Source organism: Caretta caretta, chromosome 8, assembly GCF_965140235.1.
Source record: "Caretta caretta isolate rCarCar2 chromosome 8, rCarCar1.hap1, whole genome shotgun sequence".
In the NCBI taxonomy this organism is placed as follows: domain Eukaryota; kingdom Metazoa; phylum Chordata; order Testudines; family Cheloniidae; genus Caretta; species Caretta caretta.
The window spans coordinates 35,771,983-35,793,164 of NC_134213.1; the positions used below are offsets into that span (position 1 = coordinate 35,771,983).

A 21,182-nucleotide genomic window follows, 5' to 3' on the forward strand; every position below is an offset into this window, starting at 1 on the left:
AGTGCAGGCCAAACCTCTGGGTTCTGATATGCAGCACGGAGAGGGACGTTCTCATCACAGGGGATGGTCTCGTCACTTTCCTCTCTGACTCCCAAGGCAAGTGTTCATTCTTTAAAAGAAGAAGAAGAAGAAGCAGCAATCCCCACTGCAGCTCCAGGAACTCCTCGAGCAGCAGCCACACTCAGGCAGCGATTGAGGACACGAGAGGGAGACAGGCCAGAAACACAGACTGACCCATTTAGTTGCTGCCCGAGCTGGGTGAGACAAGGGAAAATGAATCCGCATAAATGGGGAAAGCAGATTAGATTGCCGGGGCCTGGTTCTTTTCTCACACCAGCTGTACCCTAGTGCAATGCCATTGGGCCAGTCCCTGGCTCCGATCCAACAACCTCAAGCCTGGCATTAAGAGAAATCTGTCTGCCTGGGTGTGTGGCTAGGAAAAAGGGGGCATGGACAAGATGCCACTGTGTCTGACGGATCCTCAGCTGCAGGGATGGCTGCTGGGGATGTGGGAAGGAAATAGATTCAATGGTGCTCTAGGGACCAGGCAGGCAGCCCCAGAATCAGGGCAGCACAAAGGTGACTTAAAGACTCTCCTCACTTTACGGACCTGTGCCGAACACAGCTCAGCCGGAGCAGAGGCTCTGGGCCTCTGGCTTTGGTGGGGTTCCTCCTCATTTCCCCCAGTGGGAAAGGGGAATCAAGTCCTTGGAGCATTAGCAATTCAGGGCGCTGCTAGTCAGCCAGGCCAGGCCATTCCTTTGAAACTCATGATGGTGACTCTTTAAATGTGACGGCGTAGGCTAACTGATCCCAGTCTAGGTCCATGCCCTGTCAGTTCATTGTTACTGGAGCTGAGGCTTTCATTGCAGGGAGCCGGAGAGCGGCTTTGGAAAGCACGGTCGCTTGTGCCACTGCTAACTGTCTATTGTTTTCTACTTCCAGAGCCGTATGTTTTGTACCAGCACCGCAGATGATGACCCTGCACTGACCTTGCCCTGAAGACCCCTGCAGCAGCGTTGGAAGGATTCCCCCGTTGATTATAATTATTTCATTTTTTGGTGGTTGGTTGGTTAGTTGCCGCTGCGAGTGGGGTTTGGTTTTTTGGTTTGGTTCTGGTTTTTTTTAACACCATGTCTAATCCTGGTGCCCCTCAAGACGCTGGTAACAAGCCCAACATGTTGGACAGAAATAACCCAGAGGACTCGCAGCCCCCTGTTAACTCCGAGAGGAGGAACAAAAGTGGGATCATAAGTGAACCTTTGAACAAAAGTCTTAAGAAATCGCGTCCACTCTCCCATTACTCCACCTTCAGCAGCAGCAGCTCGGTAAGCGAACATTCAGAGAAAGGAACCTCCTTAGCTAATGGCAATGAAGCCACAACTGTGGATAAAAGTCACTCTACCTCAAAGCACAAAAATATCTCTAGTATGCTGAGCAAATCAGACAGGGCGTCAGAAATCTCATCAGAAGGACAGATCAGCCTACAACAGTTTGCTCAGTCTACAGATATGCTCAAAAGAGTGGTACAGGAGCACATTCCTTTACCAAATGACCACGGGACTGGTATCTCTGATATGGAAGCGGTCTCAGCTGCAGAGACAATGAACAGCCCTTCTGATTTTCCTTACCTGGGGGCTTTTCCCATAAACCCAGGCCTTTTCATTATGACCCCTGCTGGCGTGTTTCTGGCAGAGAGCGCGCTCCATATGGCTGGCTTGGCAGAGTACCCAATGCAGAATGAATTGGCATCTGCCATCAATTCTGGGAAAAAGAAACGGAAAAGATGTGGCATGTGCCCTCCATGCCGAAGACGGATAAACTGCGAGCAGTGCAGCAGTTGTAGGAATCGCAAAACTGGCCACCAGATTTGCAAATTCCGAAAATGTGAGGAACTCAAAAAGAAGCCGTCTGCAGCGCTGGAGGTAACTGGCTGTAGTCCGACATCCTAACCTTTCTCTTGGTCTGCTGTCCTTTGGATGTTGATAGAGATGATAAAATCCCGGGGCTTTTTCCTTCTTAACAATTCCTGCCTTTAGCATCACACACAAATTGTCAGCGTTCCCCCCCCATGCTGATCGACTGTATTCTGATTAGTAATTAGCAGTAATATCACCTGAAATAGGTCTTGCCATGATGATTACAACCCTCAGTAGATTTGTATCCTTTTTATTGACGCCTGTAGGGGCTTTTGAGTTTTAATACCCCTTTCTTGTATAACAGGGGAGTGTCTCACAATTGCACCTGCCAGCTAGCTAGCCATTGCTTAGTACAATTACTGAGCCAGTTAGTGAATCATGGGATGAGGGCCTGATCCAAAGCCTACTGAAGTCAGTGGTAGTCTTTCTGTGGACAGCAGTGGGTTTTGGATCAGGCCCTGAATTCTAGGCTTTTCAGGGCAGGTCTCAAGGTCACTCTGGTAGTCATTATCAATCTGTTAAACCTGTTTTTCCAAACTGGTGTTCCACTGTAAGTCATTAGTTTGCCCCTTGTTCTGAAAGGGAAGAAACAGGCTGTGGTTAATTCCTGTGAAAATGACTGTGCTGTGTGCAAATTGTTAGGGGATGAGCTCTTGAAAGTTGGTGTGATCAACTGGGGAATGGCCACTTCATTTGGGAAACATGTCCAGAACTGAGACAACCTAAGCTTACCTAGGGCTAGATTCTGAGTTTGAGGACACCAATATGAATCCATTGAAGAAAGAAGAGTTACTCCAGATATACACTAGTGTCACTGGGAATGGAATCTGACCCCTGATCTTTCCTTTTTTTATATCTGCAATGTGGGCCCGGTCCAATAGGCTTCCTCAGTGTCCAGTTCCGGAGCGTGCTGGGTGTCTCCTGGGAGCTGCTGCGAGCCAGCAGAATCAAGTGAGCATCCCGGGTGCTCTGCTCCTTTCAGGATTGGGTCCTTAATTTTTACTTGGGCAAACACTCTTTAAGATCACTGGGAGTTTAGTCTGAGTAAGGACTGCAGGATTTGGTGCTAGAAAAGAGCTGCCCCAACATATCCCGCTGGTTTGTGAAGCTGATTCCTGATCGAGTGTTAGTACAGGGCAGATGGGTTATTAATCTGGAGCCCATATGCAAGGCAGTGGGGATTGAGTTATCAGACATGCCTGAAATTCAACCAGAGCCTTGTGGAGCAAGATCAGAACTCAGTTGTTCTCAGTAAACTTCAGCTTAAATTATGTGAAAAGTTAGGCATGAGTTAGGAGCATACAGTGCCTCTGAGCATATTTCAGGCGTGAGATGGCAAGGAACTACTATGCTTTATTATTAACGCCAACATGTGTGCATCTATTCACTACTTCATCCATCCCTTCAATGAGGAAAGATCAATAAAATTGGGGGTTGGGGGAATCCCTGGCGTGGGCATTTTATATCATCAGATGCTCTTCCCATAAATCTATCTCTGTATTTTGGCTTTTTAAAATAAAATCTCCTAGCCATGGATTGACCAGGGCTTCTGAAGTTCAGCTATGGAAGGACAGTTCACCCGCTGTCTGCCTGAATTTTCTCGCTTGAATTTAAAATCCCAGAAGACCTGTTGTTTGGAAACATTCTGTTGACCAGAGATGTTTTCTGATCCCCATGTGTTAGTTTTGTTGTGGTAGAGATGTGTGTAGCGCTTTATAAAGCCCAAGCACAAAAGCGATGTAGGTAGCAACAAAAGCAAACCTTTGCATGTCAAGGATACAACCTTGACCTGGATGAGCTGTGCGGATACGAGGGAACTGAATCTCCCCGCTGTTTCTTGAGCAGAAATGGCTCAAGTGTGAGTCAGTGTTTTGTGCTGGGACTAGTGACCACACTTGGCTGGGCTGAGTCCTCTGAACAAGGTCCTCTGTATATTCCATTTAATTCATGGTCAGTTTTTGGTAGCTTGACCACTGCTTAGGCTGTGTGCCTTCCTCCTCCTGCTGAAGATTGCTCCTGTGAAGCCAACAAAGGTTAAAAACACCTCGGCCTCAGTTGAGGCAGCAAGATGTTGTACCAGGTTGCAAGGGTATTATGCAACCTCTGACGTCTTCTGAAGGAGAGAACTTACTGTTTTCTTAGCCACATTCTAAGTTTTCAATTAACATCATATCTGAATGAATAGTGAAGGGGAAAAAAATCTATTTGGGTGGCAGGGGTATGAGGGGACTGGTGTCTTTCAAAAACCGCTGTATTGCTAAATTATATTCTTGTTCTAATTTGCTGAGTCAGTGATCTGGAAAAAGGGAGAGGGGGAAAAAAAAGTTCATCTTTTCTGAAGAGTCCTAAAGCAGGTCAATTGATTCCATAGCTCACATTAGGTTGAAGAGGGTTTTCTTCCTGCAATATGAATTAAATATGGAAGTTAAATTGCATGGGGAGCCCTTTGAACGCCCACCCGTTTGATTTGTTTCCTGTTCTACGGCTGACTGGGAAATCGGAGTCACTGGAATCGGGCTTTTAATTTATGATTTGGGACCTCTGAGTGGATGGGTCACTTTCCTTTCCGAGTGAATTTGGAATAACGCATAGGTGTAGGACAGGTGACTCAACAGGAATCCCAGATGTGGATAGGTGCATAGGCAGAAATGGATTGATAGCTGTTATTGGCTCTAAAGTTTCAGGTAAGATTCCATCCTTTGGAGAACTAAGGAACTTACAGTCACCAAAATAGGGCGAAACCTCAAATACTGTACGTTTATGGCCACTCTTTCCATGAGATCGCCCCAGAAACTGCATTCTCATTCACACTGCCTACCTAGTTTTCAGTCCATATGCGTAGGTAGGTGAAGACAGGGTGGCAGACTGTGAGCTGCCGGCCAGTGGGAGATGCAGTTCTCATGCGCTTTAAGGCGATCCAGTGCATTCTTCCACTCACTGGAGCCTGGTGGTGCTGAGGGCTGTGTACACTATAGAACTCAACCTCTTCTGAAATGTTCATTGTTTGTCTCTTTCCTGATGAAAATATCCTCCTCTTAGACTTTGTCATCTCCATAATGTGAGACAAATTTGGGAAGTCACCAGTGTTTCGACACAATTTATTGGTGATTAAACCTTCACCAACTTCACCTATCACTGTTGGCCGAAGCACTGCAACAAATTCACGCAACATCACTGTGTCCTACTCAGTTTCTTGGCTCAATAGCGCCCCCTGGAGATGGTCATGGCTCCTGTTTTGAGAGCAGAGGTATTGCTGATGGTCTCTGTTCCTCCATTGCTGGTGATGGCTAGACAAGGAAGTGTTGTCCTGACGTTATTCTTGTGTGGCTTCAAAAATCTCTCAAGAGCCATACTTCCTCCCTTTCTGAGCTAGCTGGGCAAACACTGGAGAACAATATTCACATACGCTCATTTGAACGAACTCTGTGAATCCAGTTCAACGGCATCCATGACATTCCGTATTAATTTTTGGTGACCTTTGGGCTCCTCCCCCTTGTACAATTGTACAAGAATGAGTGTGGAAGGTTCAGGTCTCTTGTGAATACAAGTGCAAATATGTGGCCATCTTAAAATCTCTTTCAGGTGCCTCTTCTGTGATGCAAAAGGTTCTGTTATCCAATGGGAGAACAGAAACAAGATCATGTGGCCTAGATGACCATTCACACATGCCAAAGGGCAAATAGAGCGAGAGAGTGAAGCGTTAGAGATCAGCCCATTGCCTGGTATACGTTCGTTTGCAGTAGTGTTCAAACAGCTCTGAATAACAACCAGTCCAGCTCAATGCCTGGTGCACACAGGTCTGATTCACTGCGACCTGAAGTGAGTGGGGCTCTGCCCAGGCACTGGCTTGCTCAGTAGATGAGTCTAAGCACTTACGTGACTCATTCATCATCTTCCTTCTCTATACAGAGCCCCATCCTGAGAGGGGTTGAGTACGTGCTTAGCACACACAACTACCGTGGAGAGTCAGAGGTGCTCGGCACCTCTCCGGATTGGGTCCATAGTCTCTTATAACCTTTCCAGACTCATCTTTGACCTGGGACTTCTTAATTGTCCTGAACTTTCTAGCACCTGTATTCCTCCAAACAAAGCCCTGAATCGGCCTTTCAGATCGGCACGCCTGGCCCCTGGTTCAGCATTATCAGCGGAGCTGTTCCTCAGAGCAGGCTGAGTGCTGGAGGTGAGGGAGGCCCCTGGGATCTTGGCACTTGAGGTACCTCCCCTGCCCGTGTAGAAACCTGGGTCTGCTGTGCACTGGGAGTGTGTCCATGTACCATGGGTCAGCGTGGCTGTGCACTGCTGGGCTTCAATTCAGGCAGTGCCCTGAGCCCTTAGGAACGAGGCAACGCAGGGCATGGACAGAAAGCTATGTTTAAAGGTGTATCCTCACTAAGAGACACTCGATCTTCCTGGCTACATACCATCTCTGGCCCCCGTGACTCCTCTTGATTGCACTGGTGTCCCCAGCAGCATAAGGCCTATGTGGGGTGTCAGTGAAAGTCAGTCCCACGCGGGGGTTCATGCACCTCCTGAGCTATCTGTAGAGCTGGCTTTTGGGACCTTGGGAAGTTCATGGCCCAGGGCTTCAGAACCATGTTGGCCCCCTGTTTTGTGAGATGACCTTAACTCGGAGGGGCCGCCTGCCGTCTGAATGTGCTGCTGGGGGCTGTGGTAGCTCTGCCGAACGGAAAGCAGCATGTCCAAACCCAGGGAAAGACCTGCCATGCCCGTTTTGCCTGGCCACCATGTGGTGGAGGGCAGTAGCCATCCCTAGCCATAGGAAGAGGGAGTAAGTAGAGGAAAGCATTTGAGGAAGGAGGGAAGAGAGACAGAGGATAACGTCCTGGGGAGTGAGCTGTCTGTCACAGCGGGGGTGAGGAGTAGAGTCCACGCCCAGCACGGCTGTCCGTCACCTAAAATATCCCCTCCCTGAATGTTCAGGATGCTCTGCTATCAATAGCCACATCAGAACGGTCTTGGCCAACGCTTCCAAAGAGGGTTGCTGCTCTTGCATTTTGAGCCATAGCATGGGCAGGGTCATAGATAGCAGGTGCCAGTCTTCTCTGATGCCATCTGAACGTAAGAACGTAACATAAGAACAGCCACACTGGGTCAGACCAATGGACCATCTAGCCCAGTGTCGTGTCTTCTGACAGTGGCCAGTGCCAGGTGCTTCAAAGGGAATGAACGAAAGGTCTTTTGCAAAAGACGTTTCCTTTGGAAATCCCGGCTGGGACCCAGGACTAGCCCTGCTCCCAAGACAGCGCTCGCTCCTGGCACTGCTGACCAGCTATGTCACTAGCACAAAAGCATCTTTTCCGATTGCTGTTTTGCCTCCTCCAGTGATTTGATTGCAAATTGCGGAAATTGTTGAGAAACAGTGATTGTGCCGTGGTGCTTGCTCAGCCCCCAAGATAAATTTGCCCAGGAAATCAGATGTGGGCTCTGAGCAGGCGGGACCGGCTTATTGTCTTGTGAGCAAGTCAAAGCAGCTTACTGTGGGCCTGACCCTGCACGGTGCTGTGCATCGTCCCCTCCCATTGATTGAGACCTGTCTCTGTTTTACGCAGCTCCCATGTGGGTGGGCCCGCTCCTGAAAACACTAGCCGTCATCACTGTCTACGCCATAGGTAGATCCCACCAATCCAACACGCAGGTGGGCAGAGCACATCTACACAGCAGCAGCATCAGGCACGTGTTAACTGGGTTGGCCTGACCGCAGCCTTCCATGTTGTCCAGCCACGGTTGCACCAGTGGATTGTGAGACAATCTGGGCAGCTATCTCATAGGCCCTCAGCTGCTAGGGCCAGAGCAGGGGATTGTGGGGGGGTTTCACGTGGGATCCCCTTGGGCACAGAGAAGTGGGACTCGCTAACCGTTTGTGGGAACAGCAGAGGAACCACGCAAGGCCCCAGGTAGTCGTGCTCCTGCCCTTCTTGTGAGCATGGTCAGAACGCAGCGCACCCACGTGGCTAGGCGTCATGCGCTCGCCACTGTGTGAGCGGACATACACCATCACAAATCATCTTACAGCCAGGGTGCGAACTCACGGAACATCTGTGGTTCTGACAGGCCCCTCAGAGCTTCTGTACTTCCTGGGTTCAGCTGCTGTTCGCTCTGGCAGGTGTTATTTCTGCCCTGTATTGTGCAGCCATTTGAGTGTTTGCATTTGGATGGAGCGTGAGAAGAAGAGAACCCCCATCTCCAAAGTGGGGTGAGTTGTGGATAGAGGAAAATGCTCGGTCCTTCCTGTCGAGGCAACTTTGAAAATCCCTGGCGGCACCTAAGCCTCAAGTTGGCAGTTGTCCAGGCTCTAGGACATAAGTCCAGTCCCTGAAGGGCCCCTGTGCATGGGCAAATCCTTCAGCTCTGGTTTGTCTGTCCTTGTATGGCAGGGAAGAAGGTGCTGCTGAGCTGGCCTCTGGCAGGGTGCAGATTTCCTTCCAAAGCTGGCAAGAGGGGAGCCAAACCCAGAGGTCCACATACCCAGAGGAGCTAAAACAACCCAAAGTGACTTTGCCCACACAAACACTTGCATGCACAGGTGTTCGGGCTGAAAGGTGTGCGAGTTCTGCACACACCAGAAGTTAGCTGCACAAAAACGGACACTGTGCAGAGGCCCCTTTGAACATGCAGCCCTGAGTGCCTGCAGCTCCCGTGCCAGGTCGGCTCATCATCAGCTGATGCTTTGGCGTTCCCTGGCTTGCTGCTGCCGTAAGCCGTCTCCCACCAACGCCAGTGCCTGGAAAGTCCTGGGACGCAAAGGACGCTGGTTCTCAAGAGACTGCACCAGCCTCTGCCCTGAGCCTCCTCCGTCAGTTTGCCTTTTTGCACTGGACTGCTGAAGTGCTTGAGATCAGTGGAGTCAGGGAAGTGTGCATGGACAGGCAGCTACCTGACTGAGGGTTTATGGCAACCTAGGAATTGCCCTGCTCGATAAGCCTATTGGTCCATCTAATCCAATATCCAGCCCCTGGCAATAGTCCCTATCTGATGCTTCAGAGGAAGCGGGGGAAACCCCAGCTGCTGCCCCTGGGGACAACCCACTTAGACTCTGATCAGGAGCCAGTGTTTCCTAACACCAGTCCCGATTCTTCTGTGCCTGCAGGGATGGAAGCAGCACTCGCGCAATGTCAGGACGGCCGTAGAGTATTCCGTGGTACATGTCAGGCCCCGCCTGGTTTCCGATAAACTCTTTGCTGGAAAAAATACCATGGCTTCCTCCTGGGCCAAAAAAGAGGGTGTAGGATTGGAGGGAGGGGGACTATCTGCAGGGCAGGTCATTCTCCATCCCTCCTTTTGTCAAGCCTTGCCAGAGGCTGGATGTGTTTGTGCCAGTGGATCCAGTCTGGGGTGAAGATGGTTATTCCTCACTAGCCCACCCTGTCCTCGTCCACATGAGTGCTGTTGCAGTGCTTCATAGTTGTCCTGGGGGAACCTGCCATTCCCCATCAGTAGCCTCAGCCAGCTTGGCTATGCCGGAACTGAAGGAGAGGTACATTTGGCTCCTGCATTACATCTCCACCAGCTCAGAATTCCCGCGCTGCCCCTGGGGAGTCCTACGTGCTAGAAAGTTTCTTCTGGCATTGGTAAGTTTCCTGTCCTGCTGCCTTTACAGCAAGCAGTGCCTAGCATAAGCCTCCTGTCACTCTTGGGTAGGAGATCTCCCTCAGTATCCAGGCTGGAAGACCTGTAATCCCCGGTGAACACTCCTTTGTCTTGCTGTGTATCATTCACCAGTGGGTCCTCAGCACAATGTGAGCTTTGAAAAGCTTTCCTAGTTCAGTTCCCTTAGCTAATGCTGACTCCCTGACAGCCTCTTCTTTAAAGGGTACAACTCAAAACTGGTCTCTTCTGATGTCTGTTATTTCTCCTCCATGTGCTGTGATATGGTGGGATCTCAGAAGGGTCAAGCCGGGTCTGAACTTGGAAGCAGAACCCAAGGATCAGCAGGAGATAGTTTAGGATACCCCGTGTGCAGTGCTCTTCCCTGAATGTTGCTAGTGCTGCCATTCAGAGGTGATGTAAACCAGAGGACTTGACCGTTTGTGGCTGCTTAAAGATCCCATGGTGCGCTCTGCAAGAACCAGGGTGTTGGCCCCAGTGTCCTAGGTCGGATAATTAATTTCTGCCAGCTCACATGCCTTTTGCAGTTTGAAATTAATAAGAACATAAAAACAGCCACACTGGGTCAGACCAGTGGTCCATCTAGTCCAGTATCCTGTCTTCCGACAGTGGCCAGTGCCAGGTGCTTCAGAGGGAATGAACAGAACAGGCAATCATCAAGTGAGCCATCCCCTGTCGTCTACTCCCAGCTTCTGGCAGTCAGAGGCTAGGGATGCTGAGAGCATGGTGTTGCCTCCCTGACCATCTTGGCTAGTAGCCACTGATGGAACTATCCTCCTGAATTTATCTAATTATTTTTTAATCCCAGTTATAGTTTTGGTCTTCACAACATCCCCTGGCAGGTTGACTGTGTGCTGTGTGAAGACATTCCTTCTCTCTTTCCCATCAAACCCCATACTAAGTACTGGAACTGTACTGTACACTAGCTGCATTTCCCAGACACTACATAAATGCAAGGGACTGCGGTGTAAAGCTGAGCTCTTGAGAGTTTGTCCTTTTAAGTGATCAGGTTTAATAAGGGCCATGTGGTTCAGAGGGTAAGGTCTCCGACTGGCAGAAGACATAGTTCTAGTCTTGACTCTGTTGCTTACCTTGGGCAAGTCCCAGCATTCTCTGTGCCGCCGTCTCTCTATCTGTAACCTGGGTGATAATGCTTGTGAGCTCTTTGGTAAAGCGTGTTACCATCTGAACAGAAGACACTAGGTGTTATCATTTAAATGTGGATGCATGAGCCATGCTTTAATGCGTGTGTTGTTTGACAGGTGCCCAGAAAGGCCCGTTTGCATTGCTCATTTCTGCCGTCTTGGGCTCTGTCCCTCATTTTCTAATTTGCTGATTTCCCAAAGTGCTCCAGCCTAGCCTGTTTTTGAATGGCCTGAAATGAAGGGGAGGTTTGGGGCAGGCTCAGCAATCAGCATGAGGCTAGCGTAGCTTTGTAAAGGAAGGTTACCTTGCCGTGCCAGCTGCACTGGGAAGGCTGGCCTGCCTTTTCTGTATCCGACTCAGTGGAAGCCGGACATTGTAATCTACATCAGACACAGGGGAAGTAGGAGCTTGTTCCATTGTGTCTGGAACAGTAAGTGGACGGCTGGAACAATCACAGAGCTGTTTTTCCAGATGCCCTTTAGGAGCAAGCATTCTCTGTAGCTCCTTCCCTCCCCCCGGACTGTTGAGTGAAACCCTTCTAAGATGAGCCTTTGTGGGTGGAGGAGATATCCTTTTCCCAGGCAGGCATGCTTCCTTTCTTCATATTAAAAACCAATGTCACAGCGCCAGGTCAGGCAGTTCTCAGGCACAGTGAGTTTGTTGGGTCTCAGCTTAGTGCCGAGCGGTCCTTTTGTCCATATCACAACCATAACCTTGTGGCTTCGCCCAGTGGGAAACGAGGGTTGAGGTGTGACCCGCACTGAAAGCTGAATAACACCCGTTCTGCCTCTGGTTGAAAACAAACCTCCCTTTCTGTCACTGAAGATGTGTGTGGTAGCCGGGCAGAGATGTTGAGAGTGACTGCCCGGTGAAATGCTGTTCATTTGAAATGAGAACGCTAATTAGCAGATGTCACCTGAATCTCACTTTGTAAGGAACTGTTTAAAAGATGCAGCAGAGATGCGGGGTTTGGAGAACATGATCCAAGGTATTAGCTTGAGTTACTAGCCCAGCTGGTTGTTATGAAATCTGTGTGCAGATGTGATGGAGCAGACTTAGGCCAACTCTTTCTTTTCCTGCCTTTGAAATGCATAATTTTTTTATTAAAGCGCCTGCAGGCTAAGTCCCCACTAGGGGATTTCCCTGTAGTGGAGGATGGCAGCAGCTGACCACAGCTTCGCTGAGAGCGCAGACAGGACCCGTGCTCCAGAAACGGTGGCTAAACCTGGCTCTGAGCAGGACTGGCAGTGCCATCTGCATTTCCCAGGGTAGAGCTGGCTAAGGAGAACTTTGCACAAGACGTTCTTGTAAAGAACAGAGGGCCTCTGGGCCAGCATGCTCACCAGTTACTAATGTGCCAACACAAGCCCAAATTTTGAGGTGTGCTGAGCTTTTCTCAGTGGGCCCAATCACTTCTTGCACACTCAAGCATACTTCTCCCTGAAGTGAACGGGAGTTTGCCTGAGCAAGGCTGGATCCTGTCCCTTGGAGGCCAAATTCTCAAAGCTGGGGGGCCTAAAGTTAGGCTCCTTAGAGCCATATTCAGGACTACTTAGGAACAACCTGTTTTTCAAAGGTGCTGAGCATAGATTTCAATAGGATTTGATGGTTGCTCAGCACCTTTGGGAATCAGGTTGTGTCTTGTCATTTGGATTTAGGAGCTTGACATTAGGCAGCTGGGTTTGAAAGTTTTGGTTCAGGATTTGGCCCACTGGTTGTCAGGGGTGCTGAGCCCCATTCCAGATCGTGCCTGGGGGCTGCAGGGCCTGTCAGGCAAAGGACAGAGCATGTGTTGCAGCCGCCAGCCTTCCAGGACTGTGGGAGTGACTTAGTGAAGGCAGAGCTCCCTGTACCCTGGTACAGTGTAGCACTCAGGGCCCCTTAGCAGTTGCTGGCTCCCTTTGTGCCCTAATCAGCAGACAGACAATGGGATGGTTGAGGGAGAAGTGGCTAGCCTGAAACAGGAGGAATTGTGCATTGTGTTTCCAAAGGCGTGTGTTCCAAAGGGGGGGAGGGGGTTTATCCCCTAAATAAAACTATTCCCTCCCTCCTCACATTACAAAGCAGATATTTTGTCTCCCATCCGATACAGATTTTCCTCTTTTGTGTGGACTTTTCTTTCTCTTTTTTCCCCCCACCAAAGGCTGCAACTGCTAAAAGGCGTAAGTCTCCCCCGCAGGACAAGTCCAGCTGTATAGTAACAGAACCCCAAAGACACTGAAATGTGAGTGCAAAGCGTGCCCCAGCAGGGAGGGCAGTGCACTCCAGACAAAATTTGCATGTTGTCATACGTTGCTTTTACTTAGCTGCCTTTAATCAACTTACCAGTTGATCGTATTAGCATTACTGCCTGCTAATACCTCTTTGACAAGGTCCCTAGCATAAACATGGTGCTTCTTGGGGACCCCCTCCCCTGCCTAACAACCTGTACGCAGGGCCAGATTTTGCAAACCCATCCTCATTTGGGCTTAAGTGGGACCTTGGGCTGGGATTTCATCCTTGAGGAGTAATGGGACTGATTTCACGAGGAAAGATTTCTGTGACCGGCCCAAGGGTTGTGTGCAGAGCAGACATATTTAGTAGCAGTTGTGTTTCCCGCATGCACCTGACTCTTAATGTGTCCCTGTTTTCTTTTCTCTTTCTTTCCAGAAGGTGATGCTTCCTACAGGAGCTGCATTCAGATGGTTTCAGTAGGAATGAGAATTCCAAAGCTCTGTCATCCAAGTGCAATGTCACTGCTTGCTTGTGTTGTCTCAGGCAAGGAATTTTTTGGCTGAAATGAATGGATGCACCCGTGTCTCTTTAGAACCAAAAATATTTTCTCGCAGATTTCATTCCTGTTTTTATATATATATTTTTTTTGCGTTTGTTTTAACATCTTCAAGTCCTAGTAAAACATTTAACTGCTTTTCAAATAATAATAATAAAAAAATGGATCTGTAAAGTACCAAGACTTAATAGACAGAGTATGGACAATCAGTTTCTTTCTGTGTTTTGGTGTTGATGTTGTTTATGTGTGGAAGATGCAGTTCTTGTGTAGAGAATGTAAATTTACAGTAACCTTTTAAAATCTAGTTACTAATAAGCACTACTGTAATTTAGCACAGTTGTTTAATTACACCCTCATTTATACTTTTTATTTGATTATTTCCCATCATAAAATAGAGTGGATAGTTTCTAGAATGCCTCAACTTCATGTTTATAAATGAGAATATGTTTAAAACGATGTAGTATCCCTTTTCCTAACCATTCCCATATGTAAGTTTAACCAGCAAGAAGCTTGGTATTAAAAATGAAAGAATTGCTGCAAAATGGGCAGTCTTGGAAAAAAAACCATTGTTAGTTTATTAATATAGAACAAGAAATCCTGCATACAGGGAAAACAAGATCCTAACTGCAATGGTTTACTTATAGAAATCATTTTTATAAACTTACTGAAGTTAAAAGCAAAATAAAAAAAATTGCAGGACCTGTGCTGAAGCAGTTCTGAAAGCTAATATTTCTCTTACGTTCAAATCCCCGTCTCTCCAGCTCTCTCTACATCAGTAAATTGAAATGCTGTTTGTAATGTTTTAGCGATCCAGGCTGTTTTGTGAATAAAATGAATGCATGTTTTGTGTCATGATTTACATCTCGTTTTTTTCTGTCCATTTCTGTTGCACGCAGTTGTGAAGAAAAAAACCGTAAAAAAATGTCCCTTTTGAATATGTCACTTCTTGTGTCATGGCATTTTCCTAAGTTTGCCTTTCTTGGCATTCAGGGTTTGGGGTGTATTTTTTAGTTTTCAGTTTTCCTTTTGTTTTTTTATTAGCAGATTAAAAAATAAATGAGAGAATTGTAAATGTTTGCCAGTGCAAATGGAGCAATCAATCATTTTTCCCCTAAGGTTGCATATGTTACATTTTTAACTGGCTGGCTGAATAGCACATGTTCTGCAAAATACATACGGTGTTAAATCTGGGATTGTTACAATATACTTAGGAGTCTAAACTAAACTGTGCTAGGCTTGATCGCTAGAATTTTCATTACAGGTAGCATGTGGACAACTAAACTACAGACTCCTTGGAAACTGACGTAGGGTTGTTGGTGGTGGTGAGTTTGTTGGGGAATTGACAACTTGTACCAGGCGATGGAATCGGCACTACAGTCCCTTGTATAAATTGAGGCCAAATCTGATTGGAAATGATGGGTGTTGTTTTCAGAAGCATTCAGCGTTTGCCTAGAATTTGCCTCCCACTAGGTAACCATTGGCCACAATGGGAATAAAGATGTGTCAACACGGCGTGTGTTGAGAGTCCCATCTTCATGGACATATTGTAACATGCGGATGATGCATTTCTGAAAGAGGAATCAAACGAAATAAATGGTGTCCAACCCATGAGCTTTCTCGTGTTTACCTTTGGCCCTTTCCCACCCTGCTTAGGTCCAAAGCCGCACAAGGAGCAGGACGGTAACGCTGTTTCTTGGGTCCCTTATCACAGAGCTCCAGCTTTGGCAATGTACACTGGGTATGCTGATCCAGCGCCCAGTGAAGTTCAATGGGAAGGCTGTCCTTGACTGCCCTGGGAGCGGGATCTGGCTGGAGTTGGCCAGAGCAATATCGCGCCGATATCTTTTTTCTTTTTTCCTTTTTCCTTCCTAACAAACAGCTGCACCAAGTCTCTCCTCCTTGACAGTGCAGCTTGCGAGGTCCAAACATTCACAGCTCTTCATGCGCAGGCTTTTCCAATGGTACCCAACACATTAGGGTCCCGAGCCCCTGATGCCATGGCAGGAAACACAATGGGCTACAAGACTACAAAACACAACGGGCCACCACTTGTTCAGTCTCCCCCCGTATTTAATCATATGAGTCGTTGGGTTAAAAACTATCTTTCTTAGTGGGAATATTTGACCAGCTAGACCTGCCTAGAGTTTTACCATACAGTACATGCCATTTGTTTTTGAAAAACAGTGCAATCATGCCACAGATAATTGTATTTAGACTGGTTCTGCAAGACAAGGATAAAATGGATGCTTCAAAACAGGAACTCTTTTTTAGTGAGTTAAGTTTAGATAGCTGAATGTTCAATAAAACAAATTTACTCTGCACTTGTGAAGGGGTGAGTCTGTTTTGGGGATAATTTTCAAGTGTGTGTGGCTTGCAGACTGGGTCACTCGCCAGATCAGGTGGAGGGTGGACGCAGTAGGAGCTAAGGACAGCCAACCTTGAGATGCAGTCTATGCTCTTCACCCCATGAGTAGCACCACAAGTCACTGGGCGCAACACACCTCTCTGAGCCCTGATTCGCTCTCTGCATCCCCGTGCTCCAAGCTGGATGGCGGCGGGATAGCGTTGTAATTTGTCACTGGCTAATACCAGCAGCAAATTATATCCCTCTTCTTCCCGTATGCCAGCTCAGCTGTGCTGGCCAGTATGGTTGTCAGGGGTGGGGCCAAGGCTCTGTGCATTCCTCACCTCCTCCTCAGACACCTGCTCCAGGAAGCAAGGGCTAAGCCAGCATGCAATGGCCTCTCTGTGCATTGGGGAATGGAGTTCATAAAATGCCCTGATCTCTTATGAGGTCATGCAATGCCGGCTCCCCTCCCAGTGCCCCAGACCGAGTTCTGGCTAGCCAGTGCAGATGGGAAGGGTCTCTTACTCTCCCTTGCATGAGTGTGTGGTCTAAGCCACAGCTGAGCCCTAAGCATGTTTGCAGTTGAGGGTGTTTATAGACTCCTGGTGGATTTGGCCAAGGCTCCAACATTCACAAGTTGCTAAATGCCCAATCATTGAAGGAGACAAGGTGGGTGATATAACATCTTTTACTGGCTCAGCTTCTGCTGATGGAAGGTACAAGCTTTCGAGATACACAGAGCTCTTCTCCTAGGGAAGAGCTCTGTGTAGCGCGAAAGCTTGTCTCTTCCAGAAACAGAAGTTGGTCCAATCAAAGCTACTACCTCACCCACCTTGTCTCTTGTACCCTGGGACCAACACAGCTCTACCAACACTGCAAACAGTGACGGGCTATTTGCTTATGACCTTCTCCAGCCATTTTGGACAGGTTACGGAGAGAGGAACTGTGGGCCAACCAGTGATCATTAGAAGACCTTGGCGTACCAATATATTTATGGGATTGTGCTGTGGCTGGCCATGGGGTTGGAAGTCAGGAGCTTTGGGCTCTATTCTTGCCTCTTCCCAAGGACTCCTTGGGCAAGGCCTCTCAGACCCTTGGGACAGGGTGGTCATAAGTACTGCCCTACCACTCATGGCATTGGGAGGCTATGGTCAAGACGATTTGTGAACCACCTTGAGGTCCTCAGGTGGGAGCTGCTACAGAAGTGCAACACGTTAGCAGGGTTAGGGCAAGCCCTTGTGCAGAGTATATCAGCATCACTGCTGGTTGGGTTCTGGCTTATTAATTGTATGCCAGTTGCACTTGGGAACTCCAGTCAGATGCGAGCCCTATTGTGCCAGGTGCTGTACAACACAGAGCTAGACACAGTCCTACCACAAGGAGCTTCCAGCCCAGTGGGCGGCAGGGGGAGAGAAATTATGCTTCTCAGCTAGCCAGATTCTCTTGGGGAAAATAGCTGGGGTCTTTCATCCACCCCGGATAGCTCAGTGCCCAGCGCGTGGCAGCCATTCAAACATGGTAGCTTGTAAAAAAGGGATAGACAGGCAGATGGACCTCAGCGTGCCATGAACCCAGTCAATGGCACCAGGCTTCCTGTGTTCTGCGCAAGTGTATGACGGGGACGTGGGTAAGGCAAGCCATGGCAAAAGCACAGAGCTGAGCTTGCCAGAGAGCCATGATAAAGGTACAGTGGCTGCTGCTCATCTTGATGTGGAGTTTGTGGATGCAGCGGCACACGCCGGGAGTGACTAGCACAGTCCAGGGAGCAAAGGCTCTGACCCACGGGGTGGGGGGGGAGCAGGGTTTATCCCACGCTCGTTCAAACCTGTTTGGCACCGCTATGGCTCAGCTGATGCCAGTGGCGTTACTCCTGTGGCAACCCCAGTTTCACTGAGTTCACACTAAGGCTTAGCAGGTTTGTGTTTACAGAGAAAGGCTGTCTAATTTGCTGAGCATGGCTAAGATTTGCAGCTGCACATGCTCAGAGGATTGCTGCATGAGGGCCCTGGTGCCAGGGTGTAAGGAAAAGCTGAGAGATGGACGAGATTGTGCGTGGGTAAAATGTTCCCCCCAGTTCATCTGTGCTCAGGTTTATAGCATTGATTCATGGGTTGGAGGCAGGGCGGGGAGGCGGTTGCCTTCCACATAAATATCAAATAGCAGCTGCTGGATACTGGGTACCGGCCTACATGGCCCGGCGCGCTGCTCTGCTATGGCATCTCCTGTTTGCCCTTCTGGTCAGTTGCAACCTGATAAGCAATGCCCAGCTAATCCCGACCTGTTAAGCCAAGTGCAGCCAGCTACTCCTGCTCCATGTGCGGCATGCTGGTTAGTGTCGAGGCAACGACCGGGTGCAGGGAAGGGGCTGGCGAGGTCCCTTCCAGAGCACAGAGGCTGCACGTGCTCGAGGCCTGCTGAGGCGCAGGGCAAAACAGGGCTGCCGGTCATAAACCATACTGTGGGCAGCGTGTGGAAGAGTCTGACGTGCTCTCCGCCCGAGCCTTCGAGGCAAGCCAGGTGCGTACGGCCAAGGTGCATTAGAGAGGCGCCTGTGTGCTGGAAAGCAGCGTCAGCGTGGACATGCTCGGCTGTGCACAGCCTCCTTAATGAACGCCCCGCGTGGTCATGGAAGGGTTTCCCCCTCGTGCGCTGCGTGGGGCTGGAGTGACGTGACCGGCCTTTGGGCAGCAATCGCTGTGCCATGCGCTTGCTGCAGCATTGGGTGCGGGTGAAAGCTCCAGCTCACACAGCGCCACGGGCAATACCAGCGGGGGCGGGTATTATGAACACAGATTGACTGGGGTCGCCATGCACTGTGCACGCTGGTGTTTTACGGGGGCGAGCTGAGGCAGCATGCAGGAGAGAAATCGGCCTGAGCTGGCCGAGCAGACGGGGGAGTAAGAAGCGTTTGACATTGCTAGTACAGTAGTACCGGCAGGTGACAACTAAGTGCAGGCCGATTGTTCTAGAAACGTGTGGTAAGAGATAGGCCCTGCCCTGCAGAACTTACAGTCTAAAGAGCCAGGACAGAGGTGGGACCCGACAGGGAGCAGGGACGTGACTTGCCCAGGTTCAAACAGCAAGTCAGTGGGTGAACCAGGCTCAGCACGCAGCACTCCTCCCCCCGCCTTCCCCCCCATCCCGTCAGTATGCACCACCACACTGCATTGCTCCTCCGTATAACCCCTCCCCTTCCAGAAGCACAAAGCCCCACGCGCTCACTGGTTGAGCCTGCGCCTTACTACCCTGGGGAGTAGCTAAGGGACCGAGCCCCTTTTTGCAGATGAGGGTCACACAGCAAGGCAGCCACAGAGCCAGGGTTACACCCCAAGACTGCGAGCACCCAGCCCTATGATCTGACCACTAGCACACACACTGCCTTGGCTTGGTGCAGTGAGGTGAACTCGAAAGGCTGGTTCAGAAGATACAGTGGAGAAGGTTTGCGGGGAGATTCTGGGTGGGGCTGGAAAGCAAGCCAGCGCTAGCTACGTGGGGAAAGGCACGCGCAAAGCCTGGTGCAGGCGCTGGGCCGTTTATTCTAATAGGCCCAGATCCTCAAAGATATTTAGGTGCCTAACTTGCATGACTTTCAATGGGTGCCTAAATCCATTCGGGGAGCTGGGCCTAAATGACTGTCTGAGTATAAGTGATCTCAGGGCAACCGTCCCCCCTTGTAGCTTCTGGAGGACCCCAAGCCCAACCCCACAGCTGAGGTCTGTGTTCTGTGTCCTGCCACAGAAACAAACCCCTAGGCTACCTGTCCAAAGATACAGACTCCCTAGCTGAGCAGGGGGCAATTTTTGTGACTGAGCCATTGAGGGTGCCACGTAATGCCCAGGGATGGAGAAAACCCACTGGGGCCATCTAGTTCAACAGCAGGCTTGTTCCCTAGTGACCAGCCATCAAACTCCTGCGCCCACCCTTGGCCAGAGCTGGGGAGGAAGCACGGCTCCACTTTGCGGACTAAGGAGAGTCAAGACAAAATGGCAAAGTCAGGGGAGGAAAACCAGAGAAGCCAAAAAGAAAAGTAATAACTACAAAGCTGGAACCCTCCATGCTGCTCCCAAGCCCCACATGAGTCCAAAGGAACCAATCCACTATGACAGAGGCACCAGAGCTGCCCAACTGGCTCAGCCCAATGGCTCAGGCGCTCCGAGAGCCGATCTACAATAGTGGCCTACACCAGATGCTGCAGAGGGATGGTCAGTCATGCCACAGTCTGCCCTTGGGGGACGGTAAAGTCATGGGGCAAAATCCTGAGCTCAATGAGACCAGTGTAAATGCAGAGTCAGTCAAGAGTGTTACTCTGGATTTGCGTGCACGTGCCTGATGTCGGACATGGAGGCCCTGGGGCACTCTGCGGTGCCCCCTTTAGCCCCCGGCAGAGCTAATACTAATGGGGCGCACGTAGCTAGACCACGCACGGCTAGAGGAGTGCCCAGCAGTGAAGCCCTGGTGTGTGCTTGGGCTGTGCCCAGCACATTCAGCCTTGGAAGCCACGTCGGGGCAGCTTCAGAGGGAGACAATGATTGAGAGCCATGGGGCAGGGGAGGGATGTGCTGCCGAGCAGATTATGGGCCTCACTTCCTTTCCTGGTCTCCTTCCCCTGGCCCCTGTGCAAGGCAGCTGGCACAGGTTGGACCCTGCAGATGGTGCAGCAGCAGTGTATGGATCTGGCTACCATACAGGTGTTCGATTTTTGGAGCTGCTAGCTAGCCAGCTTGGGGGAGGGAATCAACCCACAGTTGAGCGAGTGAGCAGTCCATGCCCACTGGCATTAATTATAATGATCATTCTCTTCCCTGATGCATTTCAGGCTGGAGTCAGGGACACGGCGCATGCTTTCTGGCCCGGCTTTTTGAGCTTCTTTTCTCCCCCCTCCCCGGCACTGGAGACTCAGGGGAAGTCACTGGCTTGGCTGCAGCTCGACAGGCACAGGTGGTAGCACCAGCTGCATGTTCTCTCGTTCTTGTTGGCTCCACCACCGCTCTCGGTCCCTGTAGCAGCAAGAGAGACGGTCAGTGGGGCCCTCAGCGTGGCTCGAATAGCATCCCGGCTGCTTGGCTCCAGCTGGCGATTTCCAGAGTGTACCATGGAGGCAAATGCGTCTCGCACGCGGAAGCGCACGTTCGCAGGCGTGCCTGCTCCCGTATGCGCAGACATCAGGCTCCCACTGATCGGGCTGGGTTAAGAACAAGAAAGAGAGGACCAGAGAGGAGCAAAGCCCTGGAACACTTGCAGTCTAGACATACGCAGCAGGGCAGCCCCTGAGCCAGGTACAGAACCCACAGCTGCTGGGTGCCAGGTCAGTACCCTACCTTCTGGACTGCACTACTTCTGCAGCATGTGGTGGACGGATGGGCCATAGGCGACC

The 21,182-nt window shown here is 49.9% G+C and overlaps 1 protein-coding gene across 10 annotated transcripts in view; it reads left to right on the forward strand.

Moving 5' to 3' along the window:
* Positions 1-15,069, forward strand: part of CXXC5 (CXXC finger protein 5) — a 171,836-nt gene extending 156,767 nt beyond the window's left edge. For 9 of the 10 annotated variants that reach the window (XM_048861266.2, XM_075131385.1, XM_075131386.1 and 6 more), the window contains 3 exons: positions 946-1,925; positions 12,835-12,915; positions 13,341-15,069. In XM_048861266.2, coding sequence (XP_048717223.2) covers positions 1,134-1,925; positions 12,835-12,912 — 870 coding nt within the window. In that variant the 5' untranslated portion in view covers positions 946-1,133 and the 3' untranslated portion in view covers positions 12,913-12,915; positions 13,341-15,069. The remainder of the gene's footprint in view (positions 1-945; positions 1,926-12,834; positions 12,916-13,340) is intronic. The other variant, XM_048861265.2, reaches the window with a different exon arrangement.
* The last annotated feature ends 6,113 nt before the right edge of the window (positions 15,070-21,182 follow it).